At 41.2% G+C, this 18,262-nt stretch overlaps 1 protein-coding gene across 1 annotated transcript in view; it reads left to right on the forward strand.

Moving 5' to 3' along the window:
* The first annotated feature begins 429 nt into the window (after window positions 1-429).
* LOC132230219 (kininogen-1-like) overlaps window positions 430-18,262 on the forward strand; it is a 31,981-nt gene continuing 14,148 nt past the window's right edge. The window contains exons 1-5 of the mRNA XM_059687331.1: window positions 430-761; window positions 5,084-5,194; window positions 6,977-7,061; window positions 12,739-12,911; window positions 14,030-14,137. Coding sequence (XP_059543314.1) covers window positions 567-761; window positions 5,084-5,194; window positions 6,977-7,061; window positions 12,739-12,911; window positions 14,030-14,137 — 672 coding nt within the window. The 5' untranslated portion in view covers window positions 430-566. The remainder of the gene's footprint in view (window positions 762-5,083; window positions 5,195-6,976; window positions 7,062-12,738; window positions 12,912-14,029; window positions 14,138-18,262) is intronic.

The raw sequence follows: 18,262 nt of genomic DNA on the forward strand, positions 1-18,262 counted from the left end.
TTGGCCAGAGACCAGATAGGATGCCCATTTTCTATTTTCAGTCATGCCAATATCCTGTGTGAGACTCCCTGTACTCACTATGTCCCTGTGCATGTGCTCTTCAGGAGTGCAAAGAAATTTTATTGAACGGTGTCTGTTCATGGTTGCATTGTTGACACATGTAGTGACCTTCATAAATAGCTTTGGGAAAGTCATTTGGGAAAGGGAATAACAGGTGGTTGATGTTTTTTTCTCTCCTCTTTTATTGGATTGTACTCTGATTTTCTATAAAACGCTGTACAAGTTCCTGGAAATGTGGTCACACATGCCTCCCAAATACAAACAAGCAGGTCAAAGACCCAGTGTTGTAATGGACCAGCCTGAGATCTGCTTGGGTAATCCATCAGAGCCATTTGTCCTTTAAAAGAGGACAAATAGTGGAGGTCAGCAGGAAGCTAAGCAGACCCCTAAAGTGCTAAGACAGAGAGAGGAGAAACAGAAGAGATAAGAGGCTGAAGAGGGTTAACATCAGCCTCCAAATTAGCTTCCAATTCTTGGTGAAACTCCCAGAGGGAGACTGATAAGTCATGAAGTTACTTGCCATCCTTTTCCTTTGTTCCAGGCTGTTAACAAGTTTTGCCCAAGAGGACCAACCACAAGAAATTGACTGCAGTGATGAGGATGTATTTAAGGCTGTGGATACAGCTCTGAAGAAATACAATAATGGAAGCAACAGTGGCAACCAGTTTGTATTGTACCGCATAACCGAAGTCCTCAACACGGTGAGTGAGTTAACCTTGAGGACATTTGGGATTTATGCTATCACTTGAACCCAGGACACACACACACACACACACACACACACACACACACACACACATACACAGACCACATCACACACAAAAAAAAAACCCTTATAATTAAAGGTAGAGGCTTGCAGCTCTTAGAAAAGACCAACCGCACCCTCTGGGCTGGGACTTGGGCAGGGTATGACTAGTCCTCAAGCCTCCAAGATTGGTCTCCCGGGTGATCAGGGGACAGGTATCCTAGGCTGAAATTAAAGAAAGGTAGATGGAGTCATTAGAAAGGGACTATGTAGAGTGGGAAAATCCAGAAACTCAGTCAGGCCACAGCATGAGGATTAACTGACTGTCCTTAAACTAAAATATAAAGACCTCAAAGGGGAGGAGGTGTTTAAGGGAGTATGTCTAACACATTTTGTATAATCTTACACATAGATGGAATCTAAGAAAGTCAAACTTAACAGAAGCAGAAAGTATAATGGTGGTTCCTAGGGACTGTGGGATGGGAGAAATTGGGGGGGGGGGCGGTTGTCAAGGATACAAACCTTCAGTTATAAGATGAGCCTAGTTGCTTAGCTCAGTGGTTGAGCATCAACCTATGAGCCAGGAGTTTGTGGTTCAATTCCCAGACAGCACACATGCCCTAGCTGCAGGCTTGATCCCCAGTGTGGGGTGTGCAGGAGGCAGCCAATCAGTGATTCTCTCTCATCATTGAAGTTTCTACCTCTCCTTTTCCCTTCCTCTTTGAAATCAATAAAAATATATTTTAAAAAAATGAGATAAGTAGATCCTGGGGGTCTAATGTACTGCATGGTGAATAGAATTAATAATACTGTATTGTATACTTGAAATCTGCTAAAGGGCTAGATTTTTTTATATATATTTCTTTATTGATTTCAGAGAGGAAGGGAGAAGGAGAGAGAGATAGAAAAATCAACGATGAGAGAGAATCATCGATTGGCCGCCTCCTGAACACCCCCCCACACACACACTGGGGAATGAGCCTGCAACCCAGGCATGTGCCCTTGGCCGGAATCGAACCTGGGACCCTTCAGTCCGCCGGCCGACGCTCCATCCACTGAGCCAAGCCGGCCAGGGCTAAAGGGCTAGATTTTAAGAGTTCCAACCACACACACACACAAAACAGGTAATTATGTGAGGTGACAATGTGTTAGTTTATTTGTGCTAATCATTTCACAATGTAAACATATAGCAAATCATCTTTTTGTATATCTTAAATACATGTAATTTATTTATACCTCAATAAATATACCTTAATAATTTATATCTTAATAAAACTAGGGCAAATGAAGGAAAGTGGGGTATGTCAAGAGGAGTCGGAAAAGAAGTTAATATAGTTCTATTATATTAGGAAAAATATCTACCATGAAGTCCTGATGGCTGAATGCATCAGGGGTAACAGCAATGTTCTAATTGGTTTAGAATATTCTTTATCACTAATGGATACACTCAGGTGGAAATAAATCCTGACAGGATGTGTGATTCCAAGAAATAAAACTGGATGCATCAAAACTATCAGGTTGGGGACAGGGGTGGGGGGTTTAGTTGTGATTTTTTATTTTGTTGTTGTTTATGTGAAAACAGTCAGCATGATGCAAATGACAGAAAAAAAATCAAAATCAAACAACCGTTAGCTTTATATCTCCTTAAAGTCAATCATGACCTCTTGATAAAGGAAAGATTAAGCAAACATGGCTCAGAGGACCACTCTTCTCTCCAAACACATCCCTGGGATAAGTTTGCCAGGATGGCTTTGAAAACAAGCAAATCAGATACACACACAAGAGCACTTAAAGAATGTGTATGGTATCATGTATCTCTGTGGTGGTTCATTCCACAGGACGAATGCATATTTGACACACTGCCTTATTGCATAACTGATCTACTTATTATCGCATGCAGATAACCTAACGTTGTTGAAGGAGTGACACCACAGGACATTATAAGTACTTGGTCCCATGGATGCTCTTTTTTGCACTGTCCTTCACATCCCAAGCCCAATGACGTTACTCATACACCTTGCCTCTCTCCACCAACTTTTTCCAACTTCTTTAATTCATTGCAGTCCATGTTTTCCACCTTTTGTTGTTCCAGTTCAAACAATTAGCTAGGGAGACTAAATAACTACCCTGATTTTCTTCTTTGTAGTTTTTTTCTCCTGAGAGTTGGGGCCCAACTTTGGCTATGTCCGTATAATGAGCTTGGACACTGTAGAAAAAGCATCAAATAGGATCATATGACTTGCTGTCTAACCTTAGTCAATAAACCTATGGAACTTTTAAACAAAAGTGCACATGTAAACGTCCTGCATCCAGCATTGCTGAGCTGTCATCAACGTTCTTGTGTCTATTCTACTGTTACAATATTAGGTAAATATGGAAGCAAAGCCATTCCACGGGATCATTTTTTTAAAAGGAATTCTGGTTCTGTTTTCTAAAGAATTGTAGAAATTCTTAATTTGGATCTATTTATAGTTTCAGCTTTCTTCATCTTCCAGTGTGTTATCCATCTTTAGCCTAAAACACCTGGCATAAGAGATTTTTGTTTGTTCACATATGATCCTTGTAGACACTTTTATATTTGGAAAATTAACATCTTTCTTTGGGGAAAATTCTTGGTTATTCTGCCATAACAGAATATGTATTAACTTGTAGGGTCAGTGGTTCGATACCTATTTAATCACGTGCTGATATTCCATAAGGATTTCTTGCATTGGTGAAAATAAAGATGAGACATGGCGGGGGAGGGGGAGTATTTTTGTTTTTGATGTACCCTGTTTAGAAACTAGAAGTCTTGTGTCATGCAAAAGAAAGCAAATTAATTTCAAAGGAAAAAAAGCAAAGTTAAAAAATGCAAACTTTCAATAGTTTCTTCAAATGAATTTCACCATGTCTCTGTGATAATTTACTTTGGTGGAAGAAAATATCCATCCATTTGACATGATGAGATTAAAGAAAACAGCACAGTGGGCTTTTTATTTATTTCTGAAAGTAACATTGAGCCATTCTGTATTACAAAGTAGTGTAGTCATGGGAGTCCTGGTGCACTCAGCAATATTTTATTGGTCTTGTCATTGGCGGACATCTGTGGCAAATGTGTTGCTGTTGGGTATTTTTTTTTTCTAAAATGTCCACAGAGTCACTATCACCTACTGCTTTATGTAAATCTGAGACCTGAAACGAACCTCGGAACTATCGTGTTTGACTCCATCATCTTCCAGATACAAATACACTGACTAGTGCAGGCCCTGAGAGAGCACTGCCCCTGGACTCAGGAGAACCAGGGTCTAGGTTGGCCTTGCCTTTCCAAGGTGGGAGGCTGCCTAAGCTCTGCCCTCTCTACTTGGGCCTCCTTTCTCTCACCTGCAAAGTGAGGGGCTGGGCAGCAGCACCTCTCAGGTCTCTTGCTGCTCCAACATGCCAGGATTTTGCATCTAAAAGCTCATCTAGCCCTAACCGGTTTGGCTCAGTGGATAGAGCGTCTGCCTGCGGACTGAAAGGTCCCAGGTTCGATTCTGGTCAAGGGCATGTACCTTGGTTGCGGGAGCATCCCCAGTTGGGCGTGTGCAGGAGGCAGCTGATCGATGTTTCTCTCATTGATGTTTCTAACTCTCTATCCCTCTCCCTTCCTCTCTGTAAAAACATCAATAAAATATTAAAAAATTAAAAAAATTAAATCTCATTTAACTCAAAACCTTTGGGTTTTAAAATTTTTATTTATTATTTTATGACATGTTAGGAAAAAATAGAAAACCAAACAAACCAAATAAAAATACTAAAATTACCCATAACTAATCTCATCACCCAGAGATACCTGTTAACATTTTTTTCAAAACATGACGAAAGAAAGTACCCTTGTTTGTTTTCTAATTGTTAAAGTAATATAAATTTATTTTCAAAAAAATACTCAGACAATTTAGGAATGTTTGTTTAAAGAAGAAAGTAAAAGATAACCATACACTCACCACTGAGATGAAACATGTTAACAGCTTTGCTGAATAATTTTTCAGGCTTTTAAAATCATATATGCGCATGTAAATTGCTTTCTACAAAAATACGCTAACACTATGTATACTGTTTTGTTATTTGAAAAATACGTGTTTATAAATATATTATGAACATGCTTCCAAGTATTCACAACTTTCAGTAGTTTTAGTAAATGTTTTGCTCTTGTTGAATTAAACCAATATCAGATATACATAACTGCACCAGATCCCTCTCCAATGGTCTGCTGTTGTCAGTTGAATGAGCCCTAACGTATCTTTGTTTTCTTTTTTCCAGGGAGACCGGGAAATATTTTATTCTGTCAAATACGAAATCAAGGAGGGCGACTGTCCTGTTCAAAGTGGCAAAACCTGGCAGGACTGTGATTACAAAGATCCTGAACAAGCTGTAAGTATGCTGGCCTAGAGCCTCCAGTTTTCTCAATCGAGACTCCGAAGTTATTCTATTAGTGCTGGGGGTGATGAGTACTGTGGAGCCTGTTTGTGAGGGGTGCACATAAACGCTCAAATGTGTACAGAAGGCAAATGGTTAATGTCTATGTTCTTGCACAGACAGAAAGGGCATGAGAGGACAGCCATGAGATTGGAGAAAGCCCTCCCATGAAGAGGAAACTCCTATGATCAATTGGGTGTTTTATTTGGGCAGACCTGAGTTGGAATTCTACTCTACCTCTAATTAGCTGACCACTTTTAACCCAGGGGCTCCCTTGTAAAAGGGAGGTAAAAGTAACCTAAATTGGAAGGTGAAAGGAGATACATATGGAAAGACCTTCTTTTAATAACAAGGTATCTTAACCAAATGCCTAACATCTGTTTGCCACACCACAGCTGGTTGGTTAGCCTTACCTGAAGGAGCTAACAGCCAGTATCTGCCAGGACGGAAGCCATTCTTTCCACAGTCCATGGACTCACCTATTTAATGTGTCAAAATGTTATTGGTGGAAATGGGGTGTCCACTGGTGGGTAGTGGGAGATCTTTTTCCCCACTGGATGTTGAGGGTACAGTCCGCACGACATCTTGAGAAAAATAATTTTCTAAGACACACACTTTATTTGTGTGGAATTCCATAACTGCATTTCTAAAGTCCCAATTCCCTTAAACCAGTCCTAAAAGAGGTGCAGCTGGGGACTCAGCAGAGCCAAAAGCAAAACCAATGTCCCAAGTTTCCATTCCATGGTGGAGCTGGGTCTGGCACAGCATCAGGACTAGTTCACCCGTCCAGGAGTCCATTGTGTGTGTGTGTGTTTGTGGTGGGGGGAGACATATGACTGTGGGCCATGCGAGTGCCAGCAGGGGAGTGTGTCCTCTGCCACAAGAGACCTAAGTGCCCAGTGTGCAAGAGAGGCAGGAGAGAGAACTCCTTTGTTTAGGAGTTTAATATCTGAAACCTTCCTTTGCTTACAGTGGCCACACCGACCATGTTCCTAGGGGTGACTGACAGACAAGTACCTCCCTACCTCACCCAGACTTTACTGGGCATGTGTCTATTTGGCCTTCCCTTTGCTCATTTTCAGTTAATACCTGGTTATTACAATGGTATCAAAAGCACCACATCCTCTGTGCAGTTGAACCCTGAAGTTGAACTGTAAGAGGAGAGTTGGGCAGGCTAGTTTTAGGGCACTGTGTTCACCTTGGTGAAAAAGAAATATCTCCAGTGCTCCAAACATAACATTATTTTAAAACCTCACTATCTATACTGCCTCTCCTCTGGACATCTCATGAATATCAATGACTTGTAAATAATAATGACTAGGCTACAAAAACATTCATTCTTGTGTCTCAAACTCTGTTAGAAAAGAATCTTAAGTTTTAAATAAGAGAAAAGCCATACTTACTAGTAGCAACAGCCCTAGGTGCCCTTCTCCATCTGAAAGATTAAGATAAATGGTCTCTTTTTTCTTCCTTCCTTCCTTCCTTCCTTCCTTCCTTCCTTCCTTCCTTCCTTCCTTCCTTCCTTCCTTCCTTCCTTTCTTTCTTTCTTTCTTTCTTTCTTTCTTTCTCTCTCTCTCTCTCTCTCTCTCTCTCTCTCTCTCTCTCTCTCTCTCTCTTCTCTCTCTCTCTCTCTCTCTCTCTTTCTTTCTTTCTTTCTTTCTTTCTTTCTTTCTTTCTTTCTTTCTTTCTTTCTTTCTTTCTTTCTTTCTTTCTTTCTTCCTTTTTCTTTCTTTCTAGGCCACAGGAGAATGCATGGCGACCATAGGAAAGAAATGGAATATGGAATTCTCCGTGGCTACCCAGACCTGCCACATTACTCCAGGTAGCTGATATATAGTGTGGCGCTGCCCTGGGGGGAAACGAACCATTTCCTGTGGGGCCAGGAGCATAACCTGGACAAAGCCCTTTCCCAGAGGGCAGTGGTTGGCTATGCAATGCCATTTGCAGACTTGGGGGTTGGGGGTCTTTGGTGGCAGAGTCCTGATGTGGGGCCAGGCTCCTGCCAATCATCCCCTGGCCTCTACCTGGACAGCAGCGCTGAATTAGGTGTGTGCAAAGTCCCTGGAAAGGACTAGAAAACATGCCACATGCTTCAATTGTGGGGGTGTCCTACAGCCAGAAAAGCAAAGGCTTTGAGGTCGGATCTGGCCTGCAATCCTTCAAAAGCTCTTCACGTTTTTGGTTTCCCTTTTCCTTAAAAGGGAATCAGAGTAATTCTCACTTCAGAGGGTTATTGTAGACTGAAACTAGATGGTAGGCTTGAAGTTAAAGCATAATAATTAATTGATAATCATCAGAATAAAAGTAATCATAGCTTAAAAAAAAAGTAATCATAGCTGATATTTACTGAGCACTTATTGATAGCCACAGTACTAATCATTTTACATATGTTGATTTATTTCATCCTCACAACAATCCTATGAGGCAAGTGTTAATATTCTCACTTTATAAATGAGGAAACCCAGGCCCACCACAGTTAAGTATTTAGCAGAGTTGGTATAGTAGAACTTATAAGAATGGAGCAACTTATGCAGAGCTATAACCACTGTTAGCTCCTTCCCTCTGGTGGCAGAGTGGCTGGGTGCAGAAGAATGGGCACATGTAGGGGATGTGAGTCACAAAAGCCAGACAAGAACTGGCCTTTTGCAAGATAGGGTTTTAGTATATGAGGCTCCAGAACAGCATCCTCAGCCACACTCGTGAACATCAGTGGAGGAGCAATTGTTCTATCTTGGCCTTAGTCATCCATAAGGAACCCACAAATACTCTGTTTCTTGAGTTTCAGCTCTTGTAAGAAGTGGCATTCAAAGAAAAACAGTCCAAAACAGAAATGACAATTTAAAAAAAAAATGGAGTAGCTTTTAATTATTTAGTTTAAGAACTTTAACTCATAAGCAAATTTTCACATGATCCAGAACCCAGCACTTATATACTATGAGCGAAAAAGCTCTTTGCCACACTGTATAGATCCACAATTACTTCAAGATCCACAGTACCTTATCTGAAACCTTTTTGGCTTAATATGTTTCAGAATTCAAAATTTAAAATCTTTTTTAAATTTTTTAAAAATTTCTCTAGAAATGTTGGAGAAGGATGAAAAATCATTCCATTGCCTGGAAAAACTGAATTTGCATCTTTCACACTCAAAAGACTGCTCCATCTCTCCTCTTACCCCAGTTAGAGCTGTCCTTGAGGTCAGCAAACCATCCTCTGGTCTCTATTCCCTTTTCCCCTCCCCTTCTGTGTTCATCAATCTTTTGTCCTGCCATCAGTAATTCTCTCTCCTTTCCCATGTAAGTCCCCTCCAGTTTGTTAACTTTGTCCACTGCCCTGATGCAACATACCTTCTGCAAAGGAAGAGCAGTGAGGAAAGCTATGAATATTTACCCAGTAAAACTTTTTTCTGACACACATGCTTATGGAGTGAGTGCCAAGAAACAGCTGCAAGGGGAGTTGTGTTGAGGGAAACTATTGTAGAACACTGCTGGCCTCCTGATTCTGCTTCGGTCTTACACACTCAGACAGTGAGAGCCCAAGGCAAAGGGGCCCAGGATGCCTTCATGACTTCCTCTCTACAGCGTCTGCCTCTACTGACCAGTGGGTTAAGACTATCTGTTATAAACATCACTTGGTAACCTAATACAAGCTCACTCCTGTTTTAATATTTTACTAAAACCCAGTCGGTGGCAACCCATCTTTACTGTCAACCACTCTTAATTTAATTCAGTGGGTCTATGCACACACTGAACTTCTATGGAGAACGATGTGAGTACTGGCATTTTTCGGGAGAGGGCGCCATTGTTCTCATCAGGTTCACCAAGGAGCCCATGACCCTTGGAATACAGTTCATAACTCCTGGACTCCAGAGAGTGGCCTGGGTCCCACAGCAGAGGACTCTCTCTTTTTTTTTAATTAAATATTTATTGTTCAGATTATTACAGTTGTTTCTCTTTTTTCCCCCATAGCTCCTCTCCACTCGGTTCCCACCCCACCCTCTGCCCTTACCCCCCTCCCACTGTCCTCATCCATAGATGTATGATTTTTGTCCAGTCTCTTCCCGTACCCTCACACCCCTACCCCCCTGAGAATTGTCAGTCCGCTCCCTTTCTATGCCTATGATTCTATTATATTCACCAGTTTAGTCTGTTCATCAGATGATTTATTCACTTGATTTTTAGATTCACTTGTTGATAAATATGTATTTGTTGTTCATAATTTTTATCTTTACCTTTTTCTTCTTCTTCCTCTTCTTAAAGGATACCTTTCAGCATTTCATATAATACTGGTTTGGTGGTGATGAACTCCTTTAGCTTTTTCTTATCTGTGAAGCTCTTTATCTGATCTTCAATTCTGAATGATAGTTTTGCTGGATAAAGTATTCTTGGTTGTCAGTTCTTGCTATTCATCACTTTGAATATTTCTTGCCACTCCCTTCTGGCCTGCATAGTTGCTATTGAGATATCAGCTGACAGTCCTATGGGTACTCCCTTGTAGGTAACTAACTGTTTTTCTCTTGGTGCTTTTAAGAGTCTCTCTTTGTCTTTTGCCTTTGGCATTTTAATTATGATGTGTCTTGGTGTGGTCCTCTTTGGATTCCTTTTGTTTGGGGTTCTCTGAGCATCTTGGACTTGTAAGTCCATTTCTTTCACCAGGTAGGGGAAGTTTTCTGTCATTATTTCTTCAAATAGGTTTTCAATATCTTGCTCTCTCTCTTCTTCTGGCACCCCTATAATTTGGATGTTGGTATGCTTGAAGTGGTCCCAGAGGCTCCTTGCACTACCTTCACATTTTTGGATTCTTTTTTCATTTTGTTTTTCTGGTTGGGTGTGTTTTGCTTTTTCGTATTTCAAATCTTTGACTTGATTCTTGGGATCCTCTAGTCTGCTGTTGGATCTCTGCATAATATTTTTTATTTCAGTAAGTGTATGTTTAATTTCTAGTTGGTTCTTTATCATATCCTTGAGGGTCTCACTAGATTTATGAAGGATCTCACTAAATTTATTGGTGGTTTCTAGAAAATTTTTGAAAAACCTTATAACCGTGGTTTTGAACACTATATCTAGTAGTTTTCTTTCCTCCATTTCTGTCATTTGTGACCTGTTTCTTTGTCTCTGCTTTTTTTATGCTTCCCTGTGTTGGTAGAGTGTCTCTGTGTCCTCAATTACCTAAGGTGGACACTCTTGGTGCACCCCTTTGTGGGCTTTGTGCACAGTCTTGTTGTAGTTAAGCCTTGATTGTTGTAGGTATCACTGGGAGAAATTGACCTCCAGGAAAATTGGCTGTGAGAATCAGTTGTGGTTAGGGTGGGAGAACTTCTGTGCTGAAGACACCCTTCTGGGGCAAGGCTTGCTTCAGTGGGGCTTGGTGCTCACTGAGTCTGCACCCTGAGTGTGTCCCTTATGGAGCTGAGGATTTGTAATCTGGATGGTCTACTCTGACCACTGGGTTCACTGGCTCTTGGATCTCCAAGGAGGTGCTAATTTAGCCTCTGCCTGAGGTTACCCAGCAGGAGCTACAGAGAGATCTGCAGATTCCTCTTCTTTGTTTGGAGTTTGTAGGTGCCCATATGAGGCCCAGCTGTGAAGCAATAAAAGCTGCTGTGGGGCCTTGGGTCTTCTTTTGGATATTCTGTATCTCTGTGACCCAGCTGCAGTTTGTTAGGTAATTTTAGATTGCAAAGGGCCAGGTCATTCATATGCAAAAGCATCTGTGCACAGCTTGGGTGGGGCAGGGTCTCAGGGAATCAACAGGGTGGAGCAAACAGCTATGGTTGATCCTCAGCCCTGCCCTAAGACGCCCCGGGTCTCACTCTTCTGTGGTAATTGCTGTAAGCACCTCTGATAGAAATCGCCCTCAAGTTCTTCCCGATACCAGACAGTCCAGTTTCTCCCCTTATGAGTCTGGGCCCTCAGAGACTCACCCGGAACTGGCGTTCAGAGCAGTCGGGAGCTCATGCCTTTCTCCTGATTGAAAAAGCCAACTGCATCCTCAGTTGCCACCCCTTTCCACGTGTGCCTCTGTACCTCTGCACTTTACTTCCACACCTCCTCTGAGTCTCAGTGTGCTTTTCTCTTTTTTTCTAGTTGTAGAATTTCCACTCATCCAGCCTTCGTGTGGTTCTGGATGATGTCCATTTTGTCTTTTAGTTGTATTTTTGAAGTGTTTGTGTGAAGCAGCAATTTCAGGTGTTTATCTATGTCACCATCTTGGTTTCTATATCCAGAGGACTCTCTATTAATTGCCCAGACCACAATAGCCAGTCCCTGTCTCCTTATTTTAGCCCCAATAAAAAGTATACACCACATCCCACACGCTGCCCCTGACTCATCCTGCTTTCTTGAGAGCCATTCCTCCCTTTGTTCCTCCTTCTCAGGCTCACACTTTATGTTGCCCAGTTGACCTTGACCCCTTTACACCCTTCTTAACTCAGGCCTCTTCTCCTCATGAAAGTCTTTCTTGAGCTCACTCTAAGCTCCTGCCTTCCCAAGCTCTTGCTGAATTATTTTGAAATATCCATCTGCAGTTCTGTCTCTCCCACTCCACTTTGCTCAACACCTTCACTACTGCATAGTCTGACCAGCAGCCCCTGAACGATGGATGAACAGATTACTCAGACACAGTATGACTATGAAAGAAAGGGCTAAGGGGCTCCTGGCACTAGTGGCCAGAGCAGCCTCAATTGTCTGTCTTGTTAGCCTTTTGTTGCAGTTTTTATCTTTTGATACAATCAATAGGGTGAGTAATCTCAGGGGGACACAGGTGTTTACATTGTCACCTATGCAAGGGCATCCAGGGATTAAGCATAGGGATTCCAGTTAAGACCTGGGGTCTGTATGTAATCAGACTTGTTTGGAAAGGTCAGGAAATAATTAGGGGTGCTGATTTTGACACTGCCCTATGTCTCCCCTAAGTCGGAATTCAGATAAACAGGGCAGGCGACCTTCCACACACTTCCCTTTTATCAGAACGTCCTCCTTACAACTTTCCAACCAAGTCTCCTGTGCTCCCCAGCACACCACAGTGACCACTACTAACAAGTTAACATAACCACACAGTCTCACTCAGCACCTGACATATTACAGAAGGAGCAAAATATCTACATGTTTGTTGAAATGAATTGATACAAAACATATTATATTCTGAATGAGGCTTCAAGGAGCTTTAATTAACACTGAGAAATAAATACTTGTATATCTGTACTGTTTTACTTTTGTATAAGAGGATAAATTAATGTATTATGTCTATAATTTACAATTTTTTTTAATAAATTTAAAATAATTATGCACAATAGTATGCACATAAGATGTTCATAAGTCAATGGTAGGTTTTTTCTCTTGACAAAAAGCAGTCCTGTGTTCTCTTTTTCTAATACATACCAGAATATACTAGAAAGTTTGTTTACCAGGGTCTTCAAAATTATCTTACTTATTTGGACAAAGTATCTGAATGCGGGTTTTGCTCATTATCACTGCCCTTTTGCCTACTCTTTCTTTGTCAAGCCGAGGGCCCTGTGGTGACCTCCCAGTATAAATGTTATGGCTGCCTGCACACCATATGGACTGTCCCCCCGGACTTCGATCCTGTTCTGAGACATGCCATTGAACATTTTAACAACCACACTGGTCATTCCCACCTCTTTGCTCTTAAAGAAGTAAAAAGGGCACAGAGACAGGTTTGTGCTTTAGTTTCCATTTCTCACAGTATTGTTAAAATTTGTTGTATCTTTATGTTTAGGGTTTCATAACCTAAAATAAACCGCTGGTCAATAGAAAACCTATGATTCCATGACTGGTGGTGAGGGAGCTCTTTTATGTCCGCATCTGACTGGCACAGGAGATAAAGCGCTTTCTCTTGAGTCAAAGTGATTGGGATACTATGATATATAAAGGGCAAAAGTGTGGCTAATAAGACCCCTGGCTCTGAGGTTGGTTTTATTGAATGGGTAGTCAGAAATACATGTTTTTCTTCAAGATGGTGAGATGAAAAGATCATTCTAGCCTTAAGGTTTTAAGAAAAGTACATTATCACTTAGCCATCATGAGTCAAACATGGCTCCAAAATATGAAATGGAACCCAAACAGTTGGCATGGCTTTCTGAGCACTCTCTAAATTATAATTTTCATATCATTAAAAAAAGTAAAATATTGGAAATCTGGCTTTTTCATTGACCCAATTCACTAAGTCTTTACTGACAGTTGACTGGGTTCCTTGTATTTCAGTGTCTAATTATGAGGGACTTACTTTAGTCAGTAACATTCCCTGCTTTTAATAGATCATCCAACTTCCCTTCATACAAGATGCTTGTTCTACTCAATTATGTTCATAGCCAGCGATCAGGGTGGGACTAGCCCAAGATAGAGCAGCACAAAGCTTACTGCCTGACTGTCTGGGAACCTGAGAACTTATCAGTAAAGGCCATTCTAGCTCCAAAGTTTTTTTAACCACATAGATTCTAGGTCCTAGAAGAATATTATTAATATTTCCAAAATTCAAAAGGACATTATTTTTCTGTTGCCTGGCAGAGGAAATGTTGCTATGTTTTTCTTAAGAAAATACAGTAACTCCACGTATATATTGCTTTTTATTTTCAGATGTGAATGTGTGTGTGTGTGTGTTGAGGAGTGTTAGAGTCATAAAGTGCTCAATATTTATTCAGTCATGACTTTTGCCTAGTACTAATAGTTTACATTTTTGAGTACTTGCAATATGCCTGGCAGTATTCTAAGTTCTCATAACACAGTGAATAATGTTTAAACTGCCCTTTAACTATTCAATTCAACATTGTTTCAGGTGGTGTCTGGATGGAACTATGAAGTTACTTACTTAATTCAGCAAACTAATTGTTCCAAGGAGAATTTAAAATTCTTAACCCAAGACTGCAAGCCCCTTCACAATGGTGTAAGTAGGCAAAAATTGAATTATAAAGTTATTAGCATTTGGTGTCCAGTATTTATAGGTGTGGGAATACTCAGCCACATAGGAAGACTTGGCCACTAAGATTTTAGATGACATGCCTGAATTCACAGCCATATTCTCCATGTCAATAGTCAAGCTGCCTTACCTACCTGGTCACAAGATCTGTACATCTGGCAATAAGCATTTACACATATAACCAGGAATTGAGATGAAATGATGCCATGTCAAGTTTGTCTGTTCATGTCTTCTAACTTTCCTGTCTCCCTTTCTTCGCCGCCTGCTTCCCGGTGCTCCTGAGCCCTGCCCAGGACACTCCTTAACTTCAAACTTGCCTTTGCTTATTTTCTCCCATCCCCTCCCCTTTCTTTATTTTTAATAACATATCCTGAGCCTCCATAACTGAATCAGAACCAAAATTATGTTGGGAGAGAGGATCACAAGGTGGCAGTAGTTAGTGCATGTGCAGATGCCTAAGGCACAGTGACCATTCCAGGGATATATGCATTTTAGCAGAAAACTACTTTAAGCAAGGGATTGCTTCAAGCCCTTTAGTCTGTTGTTCTACTTCTACAATTCTATTATGTGAGAAGAAAATGAGGAACCCAAACAGTAAGATATTAATTTCAGCATTATTATTAATATGTTGGGAATGTTTTCAACATCAGGGAATGTTTAAATAAGTTACAGTATATCCACACAGTAGAATATATGCAGCCATTAAAAGTATGTTTACAGATTTTTAGTGATTTAGTAAAATGGTTATAATATGGGAAGTTAAAAAATATATAAAATTATAGATACATATTCATTTAAATATGTAAAGTAAATGTAAAATATCAAAAGTGATGGAGGGGCCCTGGCTAGCTTGGCTCAGTGGATAGAGCATTGGGCTGAGGACCAAAGGGACCCAGGTTCATTTATGGTCAAGAGCATGTTACTCTCTTGCAAGCTCCTCCCAACACAGACCAGGCCATGGTTCACAGCATGTGCAGGAGGCAACCTATTGATGTGTTTCTTTTCTTTTTAAAAAATATATTTTACTGATTTTTTTATGGAGAGGAAGGGAGACGGATAGAGAGTTAGAAACATTGATTAGAGAGAAACATCAATCAGCTGCTTCCTGCACACCTCCTACTGGGGATGTACCTGCAACAAAGGTACATGCACTTGACCAGAATCAAACATGTGACCTTTCAGTCCACAGGCCAACACTCTACCCATGATGTGTTTCTCTCACACCGATGTTTCTCTCTGTCTTTCCCTTTCTCTGCCACTCTCTCTAAAGTCAATGGAAAAATATCTTCAGGTGAGGATTAACAACAACAAAATAGTCATGGAGGGGAGCATTTGACATCTTGCTCCCTGTCAAATGTTGTTAGTTTGCCTCAAGTAAACTCATAAAAAAACATTAAGTGATAAAAAAATATGCAAATATATAAAACATAGTTGACTTTCAGTTGAAACTATGGCTGATTTTTTTTTATTCTTTATACTTTTTGGAACTCTTTAGTACTTGCCAATGTTTCTAATCAAGCATCTATTTATTACATAATTGGGAGAAAAGTTAAAAGGATACTATTAAGAGTGTGAAAAGACAACCCAGAAAATGGGAGAAATTATTTGCATCATATATCTGATAAAAATTAAATATGCAGTATGTAAATAACTCCTATAATGCAAAAAAAAAAAAGGCAATCAACCTAATTTTCAAATGGGCAAAAGACTTTAAAATAAACATTTCTCTAAAGAAGATATGCAAACAGTCATTAAACACATGAAAAGATGCTCAATATAATTAGCTACCTAGGGGGGGGGTGGAAAACAAGCCACAATGAGATGCCATTTCACACCTAAAAGATGGCTATAATTTTTAAAAAATTAGAAAATAACTAGTATTGGGGAGGACGAGGAAAAATTGAAACATTTGTACAAAAGTACATTTGAGTTTACTAAGGGCTAGAGGGAGGGAAAATTGGGATTTATTACTTAATGGGTACAGAATTTGTGTTTAGGGCAGTGGTCGGCAAACTGCAGCTCGTGAGCCATATGTGGCTCTTTGGCCCCTTCAGTGTGGCCACAAAGTTTCAATCCCACTGTATGTGCGTGCCCGCACTTGGTATTTTGTGGAAGAGCCACACTCAAGGGGCCACAGTTTACTGACCATTGGTTTGCAGGGGTGGGCAAACTTTTTGACTCGAGGGCCACAATGGGTTCTTAAACTGGACCGGAGGGCTGGAACAAAAGCATGGATGGAGTGTTTATGTGAACTAATATAAATTCAAAGTAAACATCATTACATAAAAGGGTACGGTCTTTTTTTTTTTAGTTTTATTCATTTCAAACGGGCCGGATCCGGCCTGCGGGCCATGGTTTGCCCATGGCTGGTTTAGGGTGATGAAAACTACTGGAAATAGAAAAACCAAGATGGCAGCATAGGTAAACACCAGAGATTGCTGCCTTGCACAACCACTTCAAAAATACAACTAAAAGACGGAACGGATATCATCCAGAATCACAGGAAGGCTGGCTGAGTGGAAATTCTACAACTAGAAGGAAAGACAAAAGCATACCGAGACTCAGAGGAGGTGCGGTGCTGAAGTAAAATACAAAGGTGCAGAGGTGCATGCGGAGAGGGCTGGCGGCTGAGGACACGATTGTCTTTTTCAATGGGGAGGGGGTCTCAGGCTCTGAGCTCCAGTTCCGGGTGAGTCTCTGCGGACCCAGACTCATACGGGAGAAATGGGACTGTCTGGCATCGGTGGGAACTCGAGGGCAGGTTTCTCTCCGAGGCACACTTAGCGATTGCCCGCGCCTCTGAGGACAGGACTGAGAGCAGCCATACTGCTCACTCCACCCGCCCTGTTGATGCCCTGGGACACCGCCCTGCCCAAACCGTGCACGGAGTCTTTTGCATATGAAAGGCCCTGCCATAACCGGTTTGGCTCAGTGGATAGAGCGTCTGCCTGTGGACTGAAGGGTCCCAGGTTCGATTCCGGTCAAGGGCATGTACCTTGGTTGCAGGCACATCCCCAGTGGGAGGTGTGCAGGAGGCAGCTGGTCAATGTCTCTCTCTCATCAATGTTTCTAGCTCTCTACCTCTCTCCCTTCCTCTCTGTAAAAAAATAATAAAATATATTTTTTAAAAAAAGAAAGAAAGGCCTGGCCCTTTGTAATCTGAAAATTACTTAACAAACTGCAGCTGCTCCAAGGCCCCAGGGCAACTTGCATTGCTTTACAGCTGGCTTCTGCTGGGTAGCCTCAGGCAGAGGCTAGATTAGCAATTCCTTAGATCCAAGAGCCAGTGTACCCAGTGGTCAGAGTGGGACCATCCAATTACAACTCTTCAGATCCATAAGGGACACACTCAGGGGGCAGACTCAGTGAGCACCAAAGCCCCACTGAAGCAAGTCTTGCCCCATAAGGGTGTCTTCAGCACAGAAGTTCTCCCACTGTAGAAACAGCTGATTCTCATAGCCAATTGACCTGGAGGTCAAATCCTCCCAGTGTTACCTACAACAATCAAGGCTTAACTACAACAAGACTGTGCACAAAGCCCACAAGGGGGTGCACCAAGAATGTCCACCTCAGGTAATTGGGGAGGCTGAGCCACTGGGCCCTATAGTACACTTAGCACAGAAAGCCACTCTATCGACACAGCGAAGCATAAAAAATGCTGAGACAAAGAAACAGGACACAAATGACAGAAATGGAGGAAAGCAAACTACTGGATATAGAGTTCAAAACCACACTTTTAAGGTTTTTCAAGAATTTTCTAGAAACTGCCGATAAACTTAATGAGACCCTCAAGAAATCTAGTGAAACCCTCAATGTTGTGATAAAGGACCAATTAGAAATTAAGCATACACTGACTGAAATAAAGAACATTATACAGACTCCCAACAGCAGACCAGAGGATCGCAAGAATCAAGTCAAAGATTTGAAATACAAAGAAGCAAAAAACACCCAACTGGAAAAACAAAATGAAAAAAGAATCCAAAAATACGAAGATAGTGTAAGGAGCCTCTGGGACAGTTTCAAGCGTACCAACATCCAAGTTATAGGGGTGCCAGAAGAAGAGAGAGAGAGCAAGATATTGAAAACCTATTT

This window comes from Myotis daubentonii, chromosome 3 (genome assembly GCF_963259705.1).
Source record: "Myotis daubentonii chromosome 3, mMyoDau2.1, whole genome shotgun sequence".
In the NCBI taxonomy this organism is placed as follows: Eukaryota; Metazoa; Chordata; class Mammalia; order Chiroptera; family Vespertilionidae; genus Myotis; species Myotis daubentonii.